This window comes from Mustelus asterias, chromosome 5, assembly GCF_964213995.1.
Source record: "Mustelus asterias chromosome 5, sMusAst1.hap1.1, whole genome shotgun sequence".
Taxonomy (NCBI): Eukaryota; Metazoa; Chordata; class Chondrichthyes; order Carcharhiniformes; family Triakidae; genus Mustelus; species Mustelus asterias.
The window spans coordinates 139,576,604-139,590,512 of NC_135805.1; the positions used below are offsets into that span (position 1 = coordinate 139,576,604).

The window sequence follows — 13,909 nt, forward strand, 5'->3', positions numbered from 1 at the left end:
CCATCCACCTCCTTGGTCACTTTCTCAAAAAACTCAATAAGGTTAGTAAGGCACGACCTACCTGCCACAAAACCATGCTGACTATCACCTATCAATTCATTACTCTCCAAATAACTATAAATCCTATCCCTTATAATTTTTTCCAACATCTTGCCGACAACAGAAGTGAGACTCACCGGTCTATAATTCCCGGGGAAGTCTCTGTTCCCCTTCTTAAACAATGGGACAACATTCGCTAACCTCCAATCTTCTGGTACTATACCAGAGGCCAACGACGACCTGAAGATCAGAGCCAGAGGCTCTGCAATCACTTCTCTTGCCTCCCAGAGAATCCTTGGATAAATCCCATCCGGACCAGGGGATTTATCTATTTTCAGTCCCTCCAGAATATCCTGCACATCCTCCTTATCAACTGTAATACTGTCTATTCTACTCCCTTGCAACCCAGTGTCCTCCTCAGCTATATTCATGTCCCCTTGCGTGAACACCGAAGAGAAATATTGGTTCAATGCTTCACCAATCTCCTCCGGTTCCACACATAACTTCCCTCTGCCATCTATAACTGGCCCTAAACTTGCCCTAACCAACCTTCTGTTCTTGACATACCTATAGAACGCCTTAGGATTCTCTTTAACCCTATCCGCCAAAGTCTTCTCATGTCCCCTTTTAGCCCTTCTAAGCTCGCTCTTCAACTCCCTCTTAGCCAATCTAAAGCTTTCTAGTGCACTACCCGAGTGCTCACGTCTCATCCGAACATAAGCCTCCTTTTTCTTTTTAACCAACAAAGAAACTTTTTTGGTGCACCACGGTTCCCTAGCCCTACCAATTCCTCCTTGCCTGACAGGGACATACCTATCACAGACTCGCAGTAGCTGCTCCTTGAAAAAACTCCACATGTCGGACGTTCCCAGTCCCTGTAATCTCCTAGTCCAACCTATGTTTCCTAATTCTCTCCTAATAGCCTCATAATTACCCTTCCCCCAGCTAAAACCACTGGCCCGAGGTTCATGCCTATCCCTTTCCATCACTAAGGTGAACGTAACCGAATTGTGGTCACTATCACCAAAATGCACACCAACTTCCAAGTCTAGCACCTGGTCTGGCTCATTTCCCAGCACCAGATCCAATATAGCCTCACCTCTAGTTGGCCTGTCTACATACTGAGTCAAAAAACCTTCCTGCACGCTTTGAACAAAAACTGACCCCTCTAACGAGCTAGAGCTATAACAATTCCAGTCAATATTAGTCAAGTTAAAATCCCCCATAACAATTGCCCTATTACTTTCACTCCTAAGCAGGATTGACTCCGCAATCCTTTCCTCAACCTCTCTAGAACTTTTAGGAGGTCTATAAAAGACTCCCAACAGGGTGACCTCTCCTCTCCTATTTCTAATCTCCGCCCATACTACCTCAACAGATAAGTCCTCATCAAACCTCCTCTCTGACACTGTGATACAATCTCTGACCAATAATGCTACCCCTCCCCCTCTTCTACCTCCTTCCCTACTTCGACTAAAACATTTGAACCCCGGGACCTGCAGCATCCATTCCTGCCCCTGCTCTATCCATGTCTCTGAAATAGCCACAACATCGAAGTCCCAGGTACTGATCCACGCTGCAAGTTCACCCACTTTATTGCGAATACTCCTGGCATTGAAGTATACACATTTCAAACCCTGCTCCACCCCACCTCTGCAATGCCGTGCATTGCAGTCCCCATCCATGCATCCCTCACTTTCAGCCCCACTACTCAGGATCCCTCCCCCCCCCCGAATCAGTTTAAACCTCCCTGCATGGCCTTAGCAAATTTACCCCCCAGGATATTGGTCCCCTTCTGATTAAGGTGTAGACCATCCTTCTCATAGAGGTCACACCTTCCCCAGTACGAGCCCCAATTGCTTAAGTACCTGAACCCCTCCCTCCTGCACCATCCCCTCAGCCATGAATTCAAACCTTCCCTCTCCCTATTCCTCTCTAAACTATCCCGTGGTACAGGCAAGAGTCCAGAGATAACCACTCTGTCAGTCTTGGCCTTTAGTTTCCACCCCAACTCCATAAATCCCTGCCTAATATCCCCTTCCCCTATCCTCCCTATGTCGTGTGTCCCCACATGTACAATAACTTGTGGTTTATCTCCCTCCCCCCTAAGAGTCCTGAATACCCTGTCAGACACATCCCGGACCCCAGCCCCTGGTAGGCAACACACCAACCCTGAGTCCCTACCTTTAGTTCCGACCCTCCTATCTGTCCCCTTAATTGTGGAGTCCCCAATCACAAGGCCCAGTCTTTTACAGCCCCTAACCACCTGAGCTTTCTCACTCGGCTCACCCCCAGAGATCTGCTCTCTATGCTCAGTTGATTCCTCCTCAACTGTAGCCTCCAGCACCGAAAACCTATTATGGAGGGGAACCGCCCCAGGGGATTGTCTTCCCGATTGCTTCTTACCCCTCCTCCTGGCATTGACCCAAGCCTCATTTCTAGGAGTTACTATTTCTCTATAACTCCTATCAACTTCCACCTCCGCCTCCCGAATTATGCGGAGTTCCTCTACCTCCCCCTCCAGCTCCTTTACACGCTCCTCCAGAAGCTGCAATCTAATGCACTTCTTACAACTAAAATCTCCTGAAACACTACTGGATTTCCTCACCACATACATCCCACAGGAGATGCAGCATACTGCCTGAACTGCCATCCCTGAAGCCATTACCAGCAAGAAAAAAAGAAAACAAAAAACTTCCCCACACTTATAATTAGGTTAGAGGAGGATGGAAGGTAGGTCCATTCAAACGTCTGACGGCAGCAGGGACGAAGCTGTTCTTGAGTCGGTTGGTACATCACCTCAGATCTTTGTATCTTTTTCCTGAAGGAAGAAAGTGGAAGAAAGTATGTCCCTTTACTCTTTCAATGGAGGTGATTGTCACTGGCAAAGCAAGCATTTATTACCCATCCCCAGTTGCCCTTGGGAAGGTGGTGATGAGCCGCCTTCTAGAACCACTGCAGTCTGTGTGGTGACAGTACTCCCCATTGGTCATTCCCATTTGATATGAGACTGTTGGTTGGGGAAGGGAGGGTGGAGGGCAGGAGATTTTTTAACTTTGTCAGCCATGTCTCAGTGGATGGTGTCCTCTCTTTGTGGGTACATTGTGGGTTCAAGTCTAACTTCAGAGCCTTGAGCATATAATCCACTCTGAGACTCCTGGTACAATAGTGAACCGCATTGATGGAAGTGCCATCTTGTGGAGGAGATGTTAAACCGAGATTGTCTGCGTTGGGAGTAAAAATCTGATAGTATTTCAAAGAAGAGCACTGGAGTTCTCCCCCATGTCTGGTCTGATATTTAGCCCTTAACCATTATTGTGAGGCGGCACAGTGGTTAGCACTGCTGCCTCACAGCGCCAGGGTCCCGGGTTCGATTCCCGGCTTGGATCACTGTGCGGAGTTTGCACATTCTCCCCGTGTCTGATAGGGGTTTCCTCCGGGTGCTCTGGTTTCCTCCCACACTCCAAGATGTGCAGGTTAGGTGGATTGGCCATGCTAAATTGCACTTTGGTGTCCCCGGACGTAGGTTAGAGGGATTAGTGGGGTAAATATGTGGGGTGACGGGGATGGGGCTTGGGTGGGATTGTTGTCGGTGCAGATTAAATGGGCCGAATGGTCTCCTTCTGCACTAAAGTTTATTTATTAGTCACAGGTAGGCTTACATTAACACTGCAATGAAGTTACTGTGAAATTCCCCTAGTTGCCAGAGTGGCGCCTGTTCGGGTCAGTACACCTAACCATAACTATATAATAGGGTTTCTATGATTTCTTCTATGATCATTTAAACTGGTTGATCATTGTCACCTTGCTGTTTGTGGGAACTTGGGGGGAATATACACAAATTGGATCTCATGTTTCCTACATTACGACAATGATTACACTTCCAAAAAGTAATTCACTGACTATAAAGCACTTTGGAACAGCCTGAGGTCATAAAAGGTACCACAGAAATGTCTTTCTGTTTATATTTTGGGGCCATGTTACCACTAAATTAATAGAATTTAGATTTCATCATTTAACTGAATAAAATAACTGTACAGGAAACTTTACAATTCAGTCTGATCATAGAATCCTTACAGTGCAGAGGAGGCCATTCGGCCCATCAAGTCTGCACCAATCACAATCCCACCCAGGCCCTATCCCTATAACCCCATGCATTTACCCTAGCTAATCCCCCTGACACTAAGGGGCAATTTAGCATGGCCAATCAACCTAACCAGCACGTCTTTCGGACTGTGGGAGCAAACTGGAGCACCCGGAGGAAATCCACGCAGACACGGGGAGAATGTGCAGACTCCACACAGACAGTGACCCAAGGCCGGAATTGAACCCGCGTCCCTGGAGCTGTGAGGCAGCAGTGCTAACCACTGTGCCACCGTACATCGCTGTGTTCTGTCGTGAGGATGATGACAGTTTTAGATGGCTTTCTTTTTAATCACCTGCTTAAGCAAGTACACGAGATGGAATTTAGACAGTGTTAATGCCGAGGAACTTGATGCAATAACCATCACTAGAGAGAAGGTATTGTATAAACTAATGGGATTGAAGTCAGATCAGTCTCTGGGACCTGAAGCCCTGCACACTAGTGCATTAAAGGAGGTGGCAGCAGATAGTGGATGCATTGGTTATGATATTTCAGAACCCCTTGGATTCTGGTAAGATCCCAATGGATTGGAAACACGCTAATGTGATGCCCTTATTCAAAAAGGGAGAGAGGCAAAAAGTAGGAAACTATAGGCTGGTTAGCTTGACCTCTGTGCCGGGGAAGTTGCTGGGGTCAATCATTAAGGTGGAGATGACTGAACATTTGGAAAGACAAAGCTCAATTCACCATTGTCAACATGGTTTTATGAAGGGTAAGTCATGCTTGACAAACTTGCTTCAGTCCTTTGAGGACATAACCAGCAAGGTGGATGGTGGGGAACCTGTGGATGTGGTATATCTAGACTTCCAGAAGGCATTTGACAAGGTGCCACATAAAAGTCTGATCCAGAAGGTGAGATTTCAGGGGATTGGGGGTAGAGTACTAGATTGGATTGAGGATTGGCTGACTGACAGAAAGCAGAGGGTCGGGATAAATGAATTGTTCTCTGGCTGGCAAAATGAAACTAGTGGGGTGCCGCAGGGGTCAGTCCTCGGACCTCAACGGTTCACAATTGATATAAATGATCTGCAAGCAGGGACAAAGTGCAACATAGCAAAATTTGCAGCTGATACTAAAATAGTTGGGAAAGCAGGCGGTGCAGGGGGGATCGAGATTTCACAGACGGATACAGATAGGCTAGGAGAATGGGCCAAAATTTGGCAGATGGAGTTTAATGTGGATAAATGTGAGTTTATCCATTTTGGCTGAAAAAAATAGACTCATTATTTTCTAAATGGAAAGCATGTTGAAAATGTGTCTAGGTAGAAGGATCTGGGTGTCTTTGTTCATGAGTGGCAGAACGTCGGTATGCAGGTACAGCATGTAATAAAAAAGGCAAAATGGATGTTGGCATTTATTGCAAAAGGACTGGAGTATAAAAGTAGAGAATGTTGTTGCAATTGTACAGGGTGTTGATGAGACCACATCTGGAGTATTGTGTCCAGTTTTGGTCTCCTTATGTGATAAAGGATGTGGTGGCATTAGAGGCAGTTCAGGGGAGGTTCACCAGATGGGAATGAAAGGGTTGACGTATGAGGAGAGATTAAACAGTTTGGGCTTGTACTGGCTGGAGTTTGGAAGGATGAGAGGGGATCTGATCGAGGTATATAAAATTCTAAAAGGGATCGATAAAGTAAATGTAGACCGAATGTTTCCTCTTGTCGGGCAATCTAGAACAAAAGGTCACAGGGTACAGGGTGGGAGGCGGTAGATTTAAAACTGAGATGAGGAGGAACTACTTCTCACAGAGGGTGGTGAATTTGTGGAACTCACTGCCCCCATAGCGCAGTGGAGTCTGAATCGTTGAATAGTTTCAAGAAGGAGATAGAGATATTTCTAATAAAACAGGATAAAGGGATATGGGGAACAGGTGGGGAGGTGGATTTGGGACCAGGGAGAGATCGGCCATGATCTGATTGAATGGCGGAGCAGGCTGGAAGGGCTGAATTTGCCCACTTCTGCTCCTAAGCACTACTTTCCCTGGATTCTGTTAGGCCGTGGTCTGAGGTATGGACATGAATGTTGGACTCGGTTTAGAATGAGCAGCTACTGAGAGTTGGGACCAAGGGAATGTTAGAAAGGGAGAGAGTTTAAGCTGATAGGAAGAATCGAGAGTCAAGGAGCCTCTAAAATAATCCACAGAAGGGTCAACACAAAAATGGAACCAGAGAGAAGGAATTTAACAAGCCACTGGGAGATGAGGAAAAAATGGATGAGGATTTAGTAGGAGTTGGAAAAGATGGAACATTTTATGAGGCAGAGAAAAAGTGGGGGAGGAGCGAGGAAGAGAGGAAATAAAAAGAGAAACTCAGATAAAGAAGCTGAGGTTAGATGAATATTGAATGTTAAAGTTACAAAAAGCCATTCAGTCCATATGCTTCAGCTGCCTGGCATTTCAGCTCATCCAGCCAGCATCAAGTGTAGCTAAGTCTACTCTAGTGCCTGTGATGGAAAGCAGCACAACAGAGACTGTTGAGGTAAATTTCAACTGGCAAAACCTTGAGGGCAATGTTGAACTTTACTGCCGGAGTTAATGAGGAACCATTTGCCCATTCGTTCTAAAATCTGTCCAGTTTTCATCTGACTGAAATTAAAAGAATGAAAAGCCGGTGAGATCTGATTGGCAGGCATTCCAGATGGAGCCCTTGCATATCAACCACAAAATCACTGGATTAAGCAATGAGCCGGTACATAATTATTCATTGCATGTTTTGGATTGCCTTTGTGAGTTAAAGGCAGCACACTGGGGCAGATGGACGCAGCAAGTACTGATGGCAATGTGGAACAAGTGCTGACTGGTATTTGTAATGAAGTCCCTCATTGCTCAAGTGCAGTTATACACAGGAGAGCAGAAAGGAGACCTCAATTGGGGTTAAAGTAGAGGGAATTGATACTGTGGAAAAAGAGCTAGATCTTGAAAAAGGGGGAAATACCAGCTGTGTTTACTGAGACTAGTGCCTGTCTTGTTGAAGTTGTACAAGACTTTGGTAAGGCCACACTTGGAATACGGTGTACAGTTCTGGTCACCCTATTAAAGAAAAGATATTATTGAACTAGAAAAAGTGCAGAAAAGATTTACTGGGATGCTACTAGAAGTTGATGGTTTGAGTTATAAGGAAAGGCTGGATAGACTCAAGACATTCTTCCCAGGAGCGTAGGAGGCTTAGGGGTGATCTTATAGAGGTCTACAAAATAATGAGGGGTATAGATCAGTTAAATAGTCAACATCTTTTCCCAAAGGTAGGGGAGTCTAAAACTAGAGGGCTTAGGTTTAAGATGAGGGGGAGAGATACGAAAGGGTCCAGAGGGGCAATTTTTTCACACCGAGGGTGGTGAGTGTCTGGAACAAGCTGCCAGAGGTAGTAGTAGAGTCGGGTACAATTTTGTCTTTAAAAAAGCATTTAGATAGTTACATGGGTAAGATGGGTATAGAGGGATATGGGGCAATTGGGACTAGCTTAGTGGTTAAAAAAAGGGGGCATGGACAAGTTGGGCTGTAAACCTCTATGACTGTTGAAGTAATTTTGTAACAGCTCACAGTTTGAAGTGATGTGATAAATAAGCTTTAGAATATATATGTAACAAGATTTGATAAGCATTGTAAAGGGGGAAATAAATACAGCCAATAAAAATACATGATTTGTTTTCGAGGAATCTGGCTCGGAGTGGAATGGGACAATCCTGAACGAGGGAAGCACGATGGGACACATGAGGGCGTGCAGTATTTCCAGTGCAGGTCAGTGAATTTCTCTCTGCAGAATTTCCTTCAGTTATGTGAACCGTAACCATTTAAAATGCATCTCTTTGTATTTGCAATCATTCTGTCCCCGTGCCTCAACACTGAGAGAGTGGGAAGGTGCCTGGGAAGCAGACTACTGCCAATCCTGTTCTTCTCTTTGGTTCTGAAACATCTTGCTCTCTTTTCCTCGTGCTCTGTCCTGGGTACCCCGACTGGGTGTTTCGGGACTAGAAAACTCTGGAGTGAAGGCTTCTTGGAGGATACCTCAGCCCAGTCTGCGCTTACACACCTCCCTGCAAGTAGCACTTGCACACACCTGGACAACAGGTCATCTCCTAGCTTCTCATCTGTAGAATGGCAGCCACGTCCCACAGAGGGAGAGAGAGGAAGTTTGGAGCAGTAACTTTATTCACTAATATTACCGAGTCACTGATATACTCCTGATGGGCAAACAGTTTATACATGTCGTATATTTGATTTAAATATGCATATAAAATGAATACCAAACACTTGCACTAATTGTTTTAGAGAAATAGATAATTATAAAAAGACATTGCAGTCAGGCATTGGGGTAGCACGGTGGCACAGTGGTTAGCACTGCTGCCTCACAGCACCAGGGACCCGGGTTCGATTCCCGGCTTGGGTTCACTGTCTGTGTGGAGTCTGCATGTTCTCCCCGTGTCTGCGTGGGTTTCCTCCAGGTGCTCCGGTTCCCTCCCGCAGTCCAAAGATGTGCAGGTTAGGTGGATTGGCCATGTTAAATTGCCCCTTAGTGTCAGGGGAATTAGCTAGGGTAAATGCATGGGGTTATGGGATAGTGGGTGGGATTATGATCTGTGCTGACTTGATGGGCCGAATGTCCTCCTTCTGCACTGTAGAATTCTATGATTCTATGTATTCCTGATGGGCAAGCAGTTTCTATGTGCCATATATTGATTTATATGTATATAAAATGAATACCAAACACTTGCACTACTTGTTTTAGGGAAAGATATAATTCATACTCAGAAGTCAGGATGTGGGTGCTGCTGGTAAGGCAGGTCCTTATTTATTTTTTCCGTCTTTAGTTGCTGTGAGGAGCCTTCACCCTGATCCACGGCAGGTTTAACACACACAGCGACTTGCTTTACTCGGCAGAGCAAGCTATGTTGGTGTGGAATTGGAGTCAGATATTGGTCCAAAGCAGTAAGGGAATCTGGTTTCCTTCCTAAAAGGAACATGGAGAAATCAGCTGCGTCTTTGTGACAATTGAACAGTTTCACAAACACTTTCACTGACACCAGCTTTTAATTTTCTTACTTTTCAGCTGAATTCAAATTCTCAAGCTGCTCACGATGGGATTTGAACTCATGTTCTCTAGATTATTAAACCACAACCACCGTATCACCATTCCTGTTATGATTTGATTTGATTTATTATTGTCACATGTATTAGTATACAGTGAAAAGTATTGTTTCTTGCACTATACAGACAAAGCATACCGTTCATTGAGAAGGAAAGGAGAGGATGCAGAGTGTAGTGTTACAGTCATAGCTAGGGTGTACAGAAAGATCAACTTGGTGTGAAGTAGGTCCATTCAAAAGTCTGATGGCAGCAGGGAAGAAGCTGTTCTTGAGTCGGTTGGTACGTGACCTCAGACCTTTGTATCTTTTTCCTAATGGAGGAAGGTTGAAGAGAGAATGTCTGGGGTGCGTGGGGTCCTTTATTATGCTGGCTGTTTTGTCGAGGCAGCGGGAAGTGTAGACAGAGTCAATGGACGGGAGGCTGGTTTGCGTGATGGACTGGGCTACATTCACAACCCTTTGTAGTTCCTTGTGGTCTTGGGCAGAGCAGGAGCCCATACCAAGCTGTAATGCAACCAGAGAGAATGCTTTCTATGGTGCATCTGTAAAAGTTGGTGAGAGTCGTAGCTGACATGCAAAATTTCCTTAGTCTTCTGAGAAAGTTGAGGCGTTGGTGGGCTTTCCTAGCTAAGAAAGCTCATCTCAACAGATAGTGATCTTTTCTTTCCGTATTCATGTAAAAACAAAGGCCCCCTTCTCTCCCTCCTCTCCGATATAATCTTGAGGTATATCCGCTGGCCCGCCCACCAGTTTTGATGCCAGAGACCAATTGCTCCAGACACTGACTGCTTTTCTTCACCATTTTGGTGGTGGAAACTGCCGGGAATAGAAGTGAGTGCACGGCCCCAATTTGGAAGGAATGCAATGATTCTAAATACCTGCACCTCTTTGTGTCAGTCATCCCACAGGTGGTTCATTCATTCGCCCGCAGAAGGCAAACTTTGGAGTGGATTTCCTGACGGCAGTGAGGGACCGCTACGGGCAGGAGGGCAATCAGGGAATACAGGACTGCCGGGGCAATCCCCTTCGCTGGGGCAAGAAACCTATTGAATTTTTGGGAAGTCAAGATGTTAAACAAAGGTAATCACAGATTGGCACGTTCAGGAAGAGGTCATGTGGCTAACCTTGTCTGTTCCGTCTCTTTGAAACATCTGCTCAACTAGGCATAGTCCCTTTGTTTGTCAAAATGTAACATATATCATATACACAGAAAGGGAAAGGGGCGTCACGGTGGCACAGTGGTTAGTGCTGCTGCCTCACAGCGCCAGGGACCCACAACTCACAAGACACAACACATAGATCCAATGTAATCCTTTACACTTCCCTGTATTGTTTGGAAATTTAGGATTTGAGCAAAGAAAGGGTCTCAGCTTGGGTCAGTGTCAGTGCGGAGTCTGCATGTTCTCCCCGTGTCTGTGTGGGTTTTCTCCGGGTGCTCTGGTTTCCTCCCGCCTGGCTAGGTGCATTGGCCATGCTAAATTCTCCCTCAGTGTACCCGAACAGGCGCCGGAGTGTGGCGACTAGGGGATTTTCACAGTGACTTCATTGCAGTGTTAATGTAAGCCTACTTGTGACACCAATAAATAAATTTAAAAACTTTAAACTTAAAAAAAATTGATAAATAGTTACCTGTTTTGTCTTATCGTCATCTTTCCTATCATGTTCATTTATATTCTTTGCTTCGTTCTATATTATCCAGCCATGGAGTCGAGGCATTTTTCTTTCATTATCTTTGCACACTGGAGTTGAGAACTCTGAATAAAGGTGTTCCTAAAGGTTTTATCACGTGACCTCTCAGTGCAACCACACCCATTCCTCCTTCCTAGTGAAATGGCTTTTGTTATCCATCTCCGAGTATTTTTATAATTAATGAACAGGAATCTTTTTAAAAATAAGCATGATTTTTCCACACAACAATGTCCAGGAAATTGTCTTCAATCCTTGGAGACTCCAGCAATCCTGGAGGGTTGACAACCCTGTTTTACACTCCACCCTTTTTGATAGTTGGTGTGTGTTTTGTGTTCTATTTTGTTTATGACATTTATTTTATTACTTATTTATTGGTGTCACAAGTAGGTTTATATTAACACTGCAATGAAGTTACTGTGAAAATCCCCTAGTCGCCACACTCTGGCGCCTGTTCGGGTACACTGAGGGAGAATTTAGCACGGCCAATACACCTAACCAGCACGTCTTTCGGACTGTGGGAGGAAACCGGAGCACCCGGGGGAAACCCACAGGGAGAACGTGTAGACTCCACACAGACAGTGACCCAAGCCGGGAATCGAATCTGAGTCCCTAGCGCTGTGAGGCAGCAGTGCTAACCACTGTGCCATTGTGCCGCCTATTAAGTAAAGAAAAATGTTTAAGCGGATATGAAAGAGAACAGCCCACACAAGCATCTGAAAGACAGCATATCTGATAGTGTAGTGTTTCCTCTGTACAACTCACAAGATACAACACACAGGCCCAATGTTACTCTTTACACTTCCTTTTATTGTAAGAAGTCTCACAACACCAGGTTAAAGTCCAACAGGTTTATTTGGAATCATGAGCTTTCGGAGCGCTGCTCCTTCCTCGGGTGAGTCACTCAAGTACTCATCCAAAAACTTATCAAAGTACTCATCCAGATATTTTTTAAAGGATGTGAGGCATCCCACCTCTACCACCCTCCCAGGCAGCGCATTCCAGACCGTCACCACCCTCTGGGTACAAATGTTTTTCCTCACATCCCCCCCCAAATCTCCTGCATCTCACCTTGAAACTATGTCCGCTCGTGACTGACCCTTCAACTAAAAGGAACAGTTGCTTCTTTCCACTCTGTCCATAATCTTGTACACCTCGATCAGGTCGCCCTCAGTTTTCTCTGCTCCAACAAAAACAAACCAAGCCTATGCAACTTCTCTTCATAACTTAAATGTTCCATCCCAGGCAGTGTCCTGGTGAATCTCCTCTGCACCCCTTCCAGTGCAATCACATCCTTCCGACAATGAGGCAACCAGAACTGCGCACCCTGCTCCAGCTGTGGCCTCACAAAGTTCTATGCAACTCCAACTTGACTTCCTTGCTTTTGTAATCTATGCCTCGATTGATAAAGACAGGTGTCTCATATGCCTTTTTTACCATCCTACTAACATGTCCTTCCACTTTCAGAGATCTGTGGACAAAGTTTATTTATTAGTCACAAGTAAGGCTTACATTAACACTGCAATGAAGTTGCTGTGAAAATCCCCTAGTCGCCACACTCCACCACCTGTTCGGATCAATGCACCTAACCAGCATGCCTTTCAGACTGTGGGAGGAAACTGGAGCACCCAGAGAAAACCCACGCAGACACGGGCAGAACGTGCAAACTCCGCACTGACAGTGACCCAAGCCAGGAATTGAACCCAGGTCCCTGGTGCTGTGAGGCAGCAGTGCTAACCACTGTGCCACCGTGCCACCCTGTCAAACTAATACATGTGCATTGGTGAAGTTATACTTCATAATCGTATCACACACACACCGAATGTGACTTGTTTCTGTCCGTGCCAGGAAACAAGGGGATGAGGAATGTGATCATTCATTTTTTAAACCTTTAGACTGTGCTTTGTGTTTCACTCTTTCTCGTGCACTTAAATGTCACTTAACTGAAAACCGATGATTTTTAACACGTGTTACTCTGTTATAATAAGGAGGCAGCTGTAACCATACCTTACTGTCTGTGTCTGTCTGTGTCTGTCTGTCTGTCTCCTATACAGGTGGTTTGATGCGTTGTTGATTATTTCAGTCAGTGCGAGTCAAGTGAGTCACGCCAACGAGGAGGACGAGATCTCCAACGTCTGTCCCAGTATCCTTCCAATATTAATTTAGCCGCACTGGTTAAAAAGAACACCAGTGTCTGTTAGAATAATGAAGTGTGCTTTTTTAAATAAAACCCCTGATATATTTCTGAGCCGTTACGAAGTCCTTGTGGACATAAAAGATTGGCAGATAGGCAAAGACCATCTGGGCACCTCTGCCCATATTATGAAGCACAGTAAGAAGTCTCACAACACCAGGTTAAAGTCCAACAAGTTTATTTGCTGTCATGACTTTTGGAGCACTGCTCCTTCATCAGGTGAGGATAAAGGAGCAGCGCTCTGAAAGCTCGTGCTCAGTCTAAGTCTTATATGAAGTCTAAGAGTGGGCTAGAATGACCCTGGCAGATAACTGAGGGGTGAAGCTTTGGCCACCCTCATCACAGTGTGAAATTCTGCAGTTTGTGTTGGCCGGTGGGCTTTCCTCCAAGGTGATGCCTGGGTTATACAGGGAAGCATCGGCGGCACTAGAACATACTTTGAAGAATCTCTCTTTATTCAGACTCCGTGAACATGGACTATTTTCCATATGGTCTCAAGTCAATCCCATTGACTGAGGATGGGAGGGGAAAGAGCTGTCTGTATCAATTTTTAAAATTTTTGTTCAAGGAATGTGAGCGTCGCTGGCTGGGCCAGCATTTATTGCCCATCCCTGAGGGCATTTAAGAGTCATTGCTGTGGCTCTGGAGTCACATGTAGGCCAGACCAGGTAAGGACGACAGATTTCCTTCCCTAAAAAACATTAGTGAACCAGATGGGTTTTTACGACAATTGACAATGGTTTCGTGGTTGTCATTAGACTTTT

The 13,909-nt window shown here is 45.3% G+C and overlaps 1 protein-coding gene across 2 annotated transcripts in view; it reads left to right on the forward strand.

Moving 5' to 3' along the window:
• The window catches only part of tbce (tubulin folding cofactor E), a 59,929-nt gene that overhangs the window by 15,256 nt on the left and 30,764 nt on the right, over nucleotides 1–13,909 (forward strand). For both annotated transcript variants that reach the window (XM_078213393.1, XM_078213392.1), the window contains exons 3-5: nucleotides 7,835–7,919; nucleotides 10,163–10,345; nucleotides 13,006–13,094. In XM_078213393.1, the coding sequence (XP_078069519.1) occupies nucleotides 7,835–7,919; nucleotides 10,163–10,345; nucleotides 13,006–13,094 (357 nt within the window). The remainder of the gene's footprint in view (nucleotides 1–7,834; nucleotides 7,920–10,162; nucleotides 10,346–13,005; nucleotides 13,095–13,909) is intronic.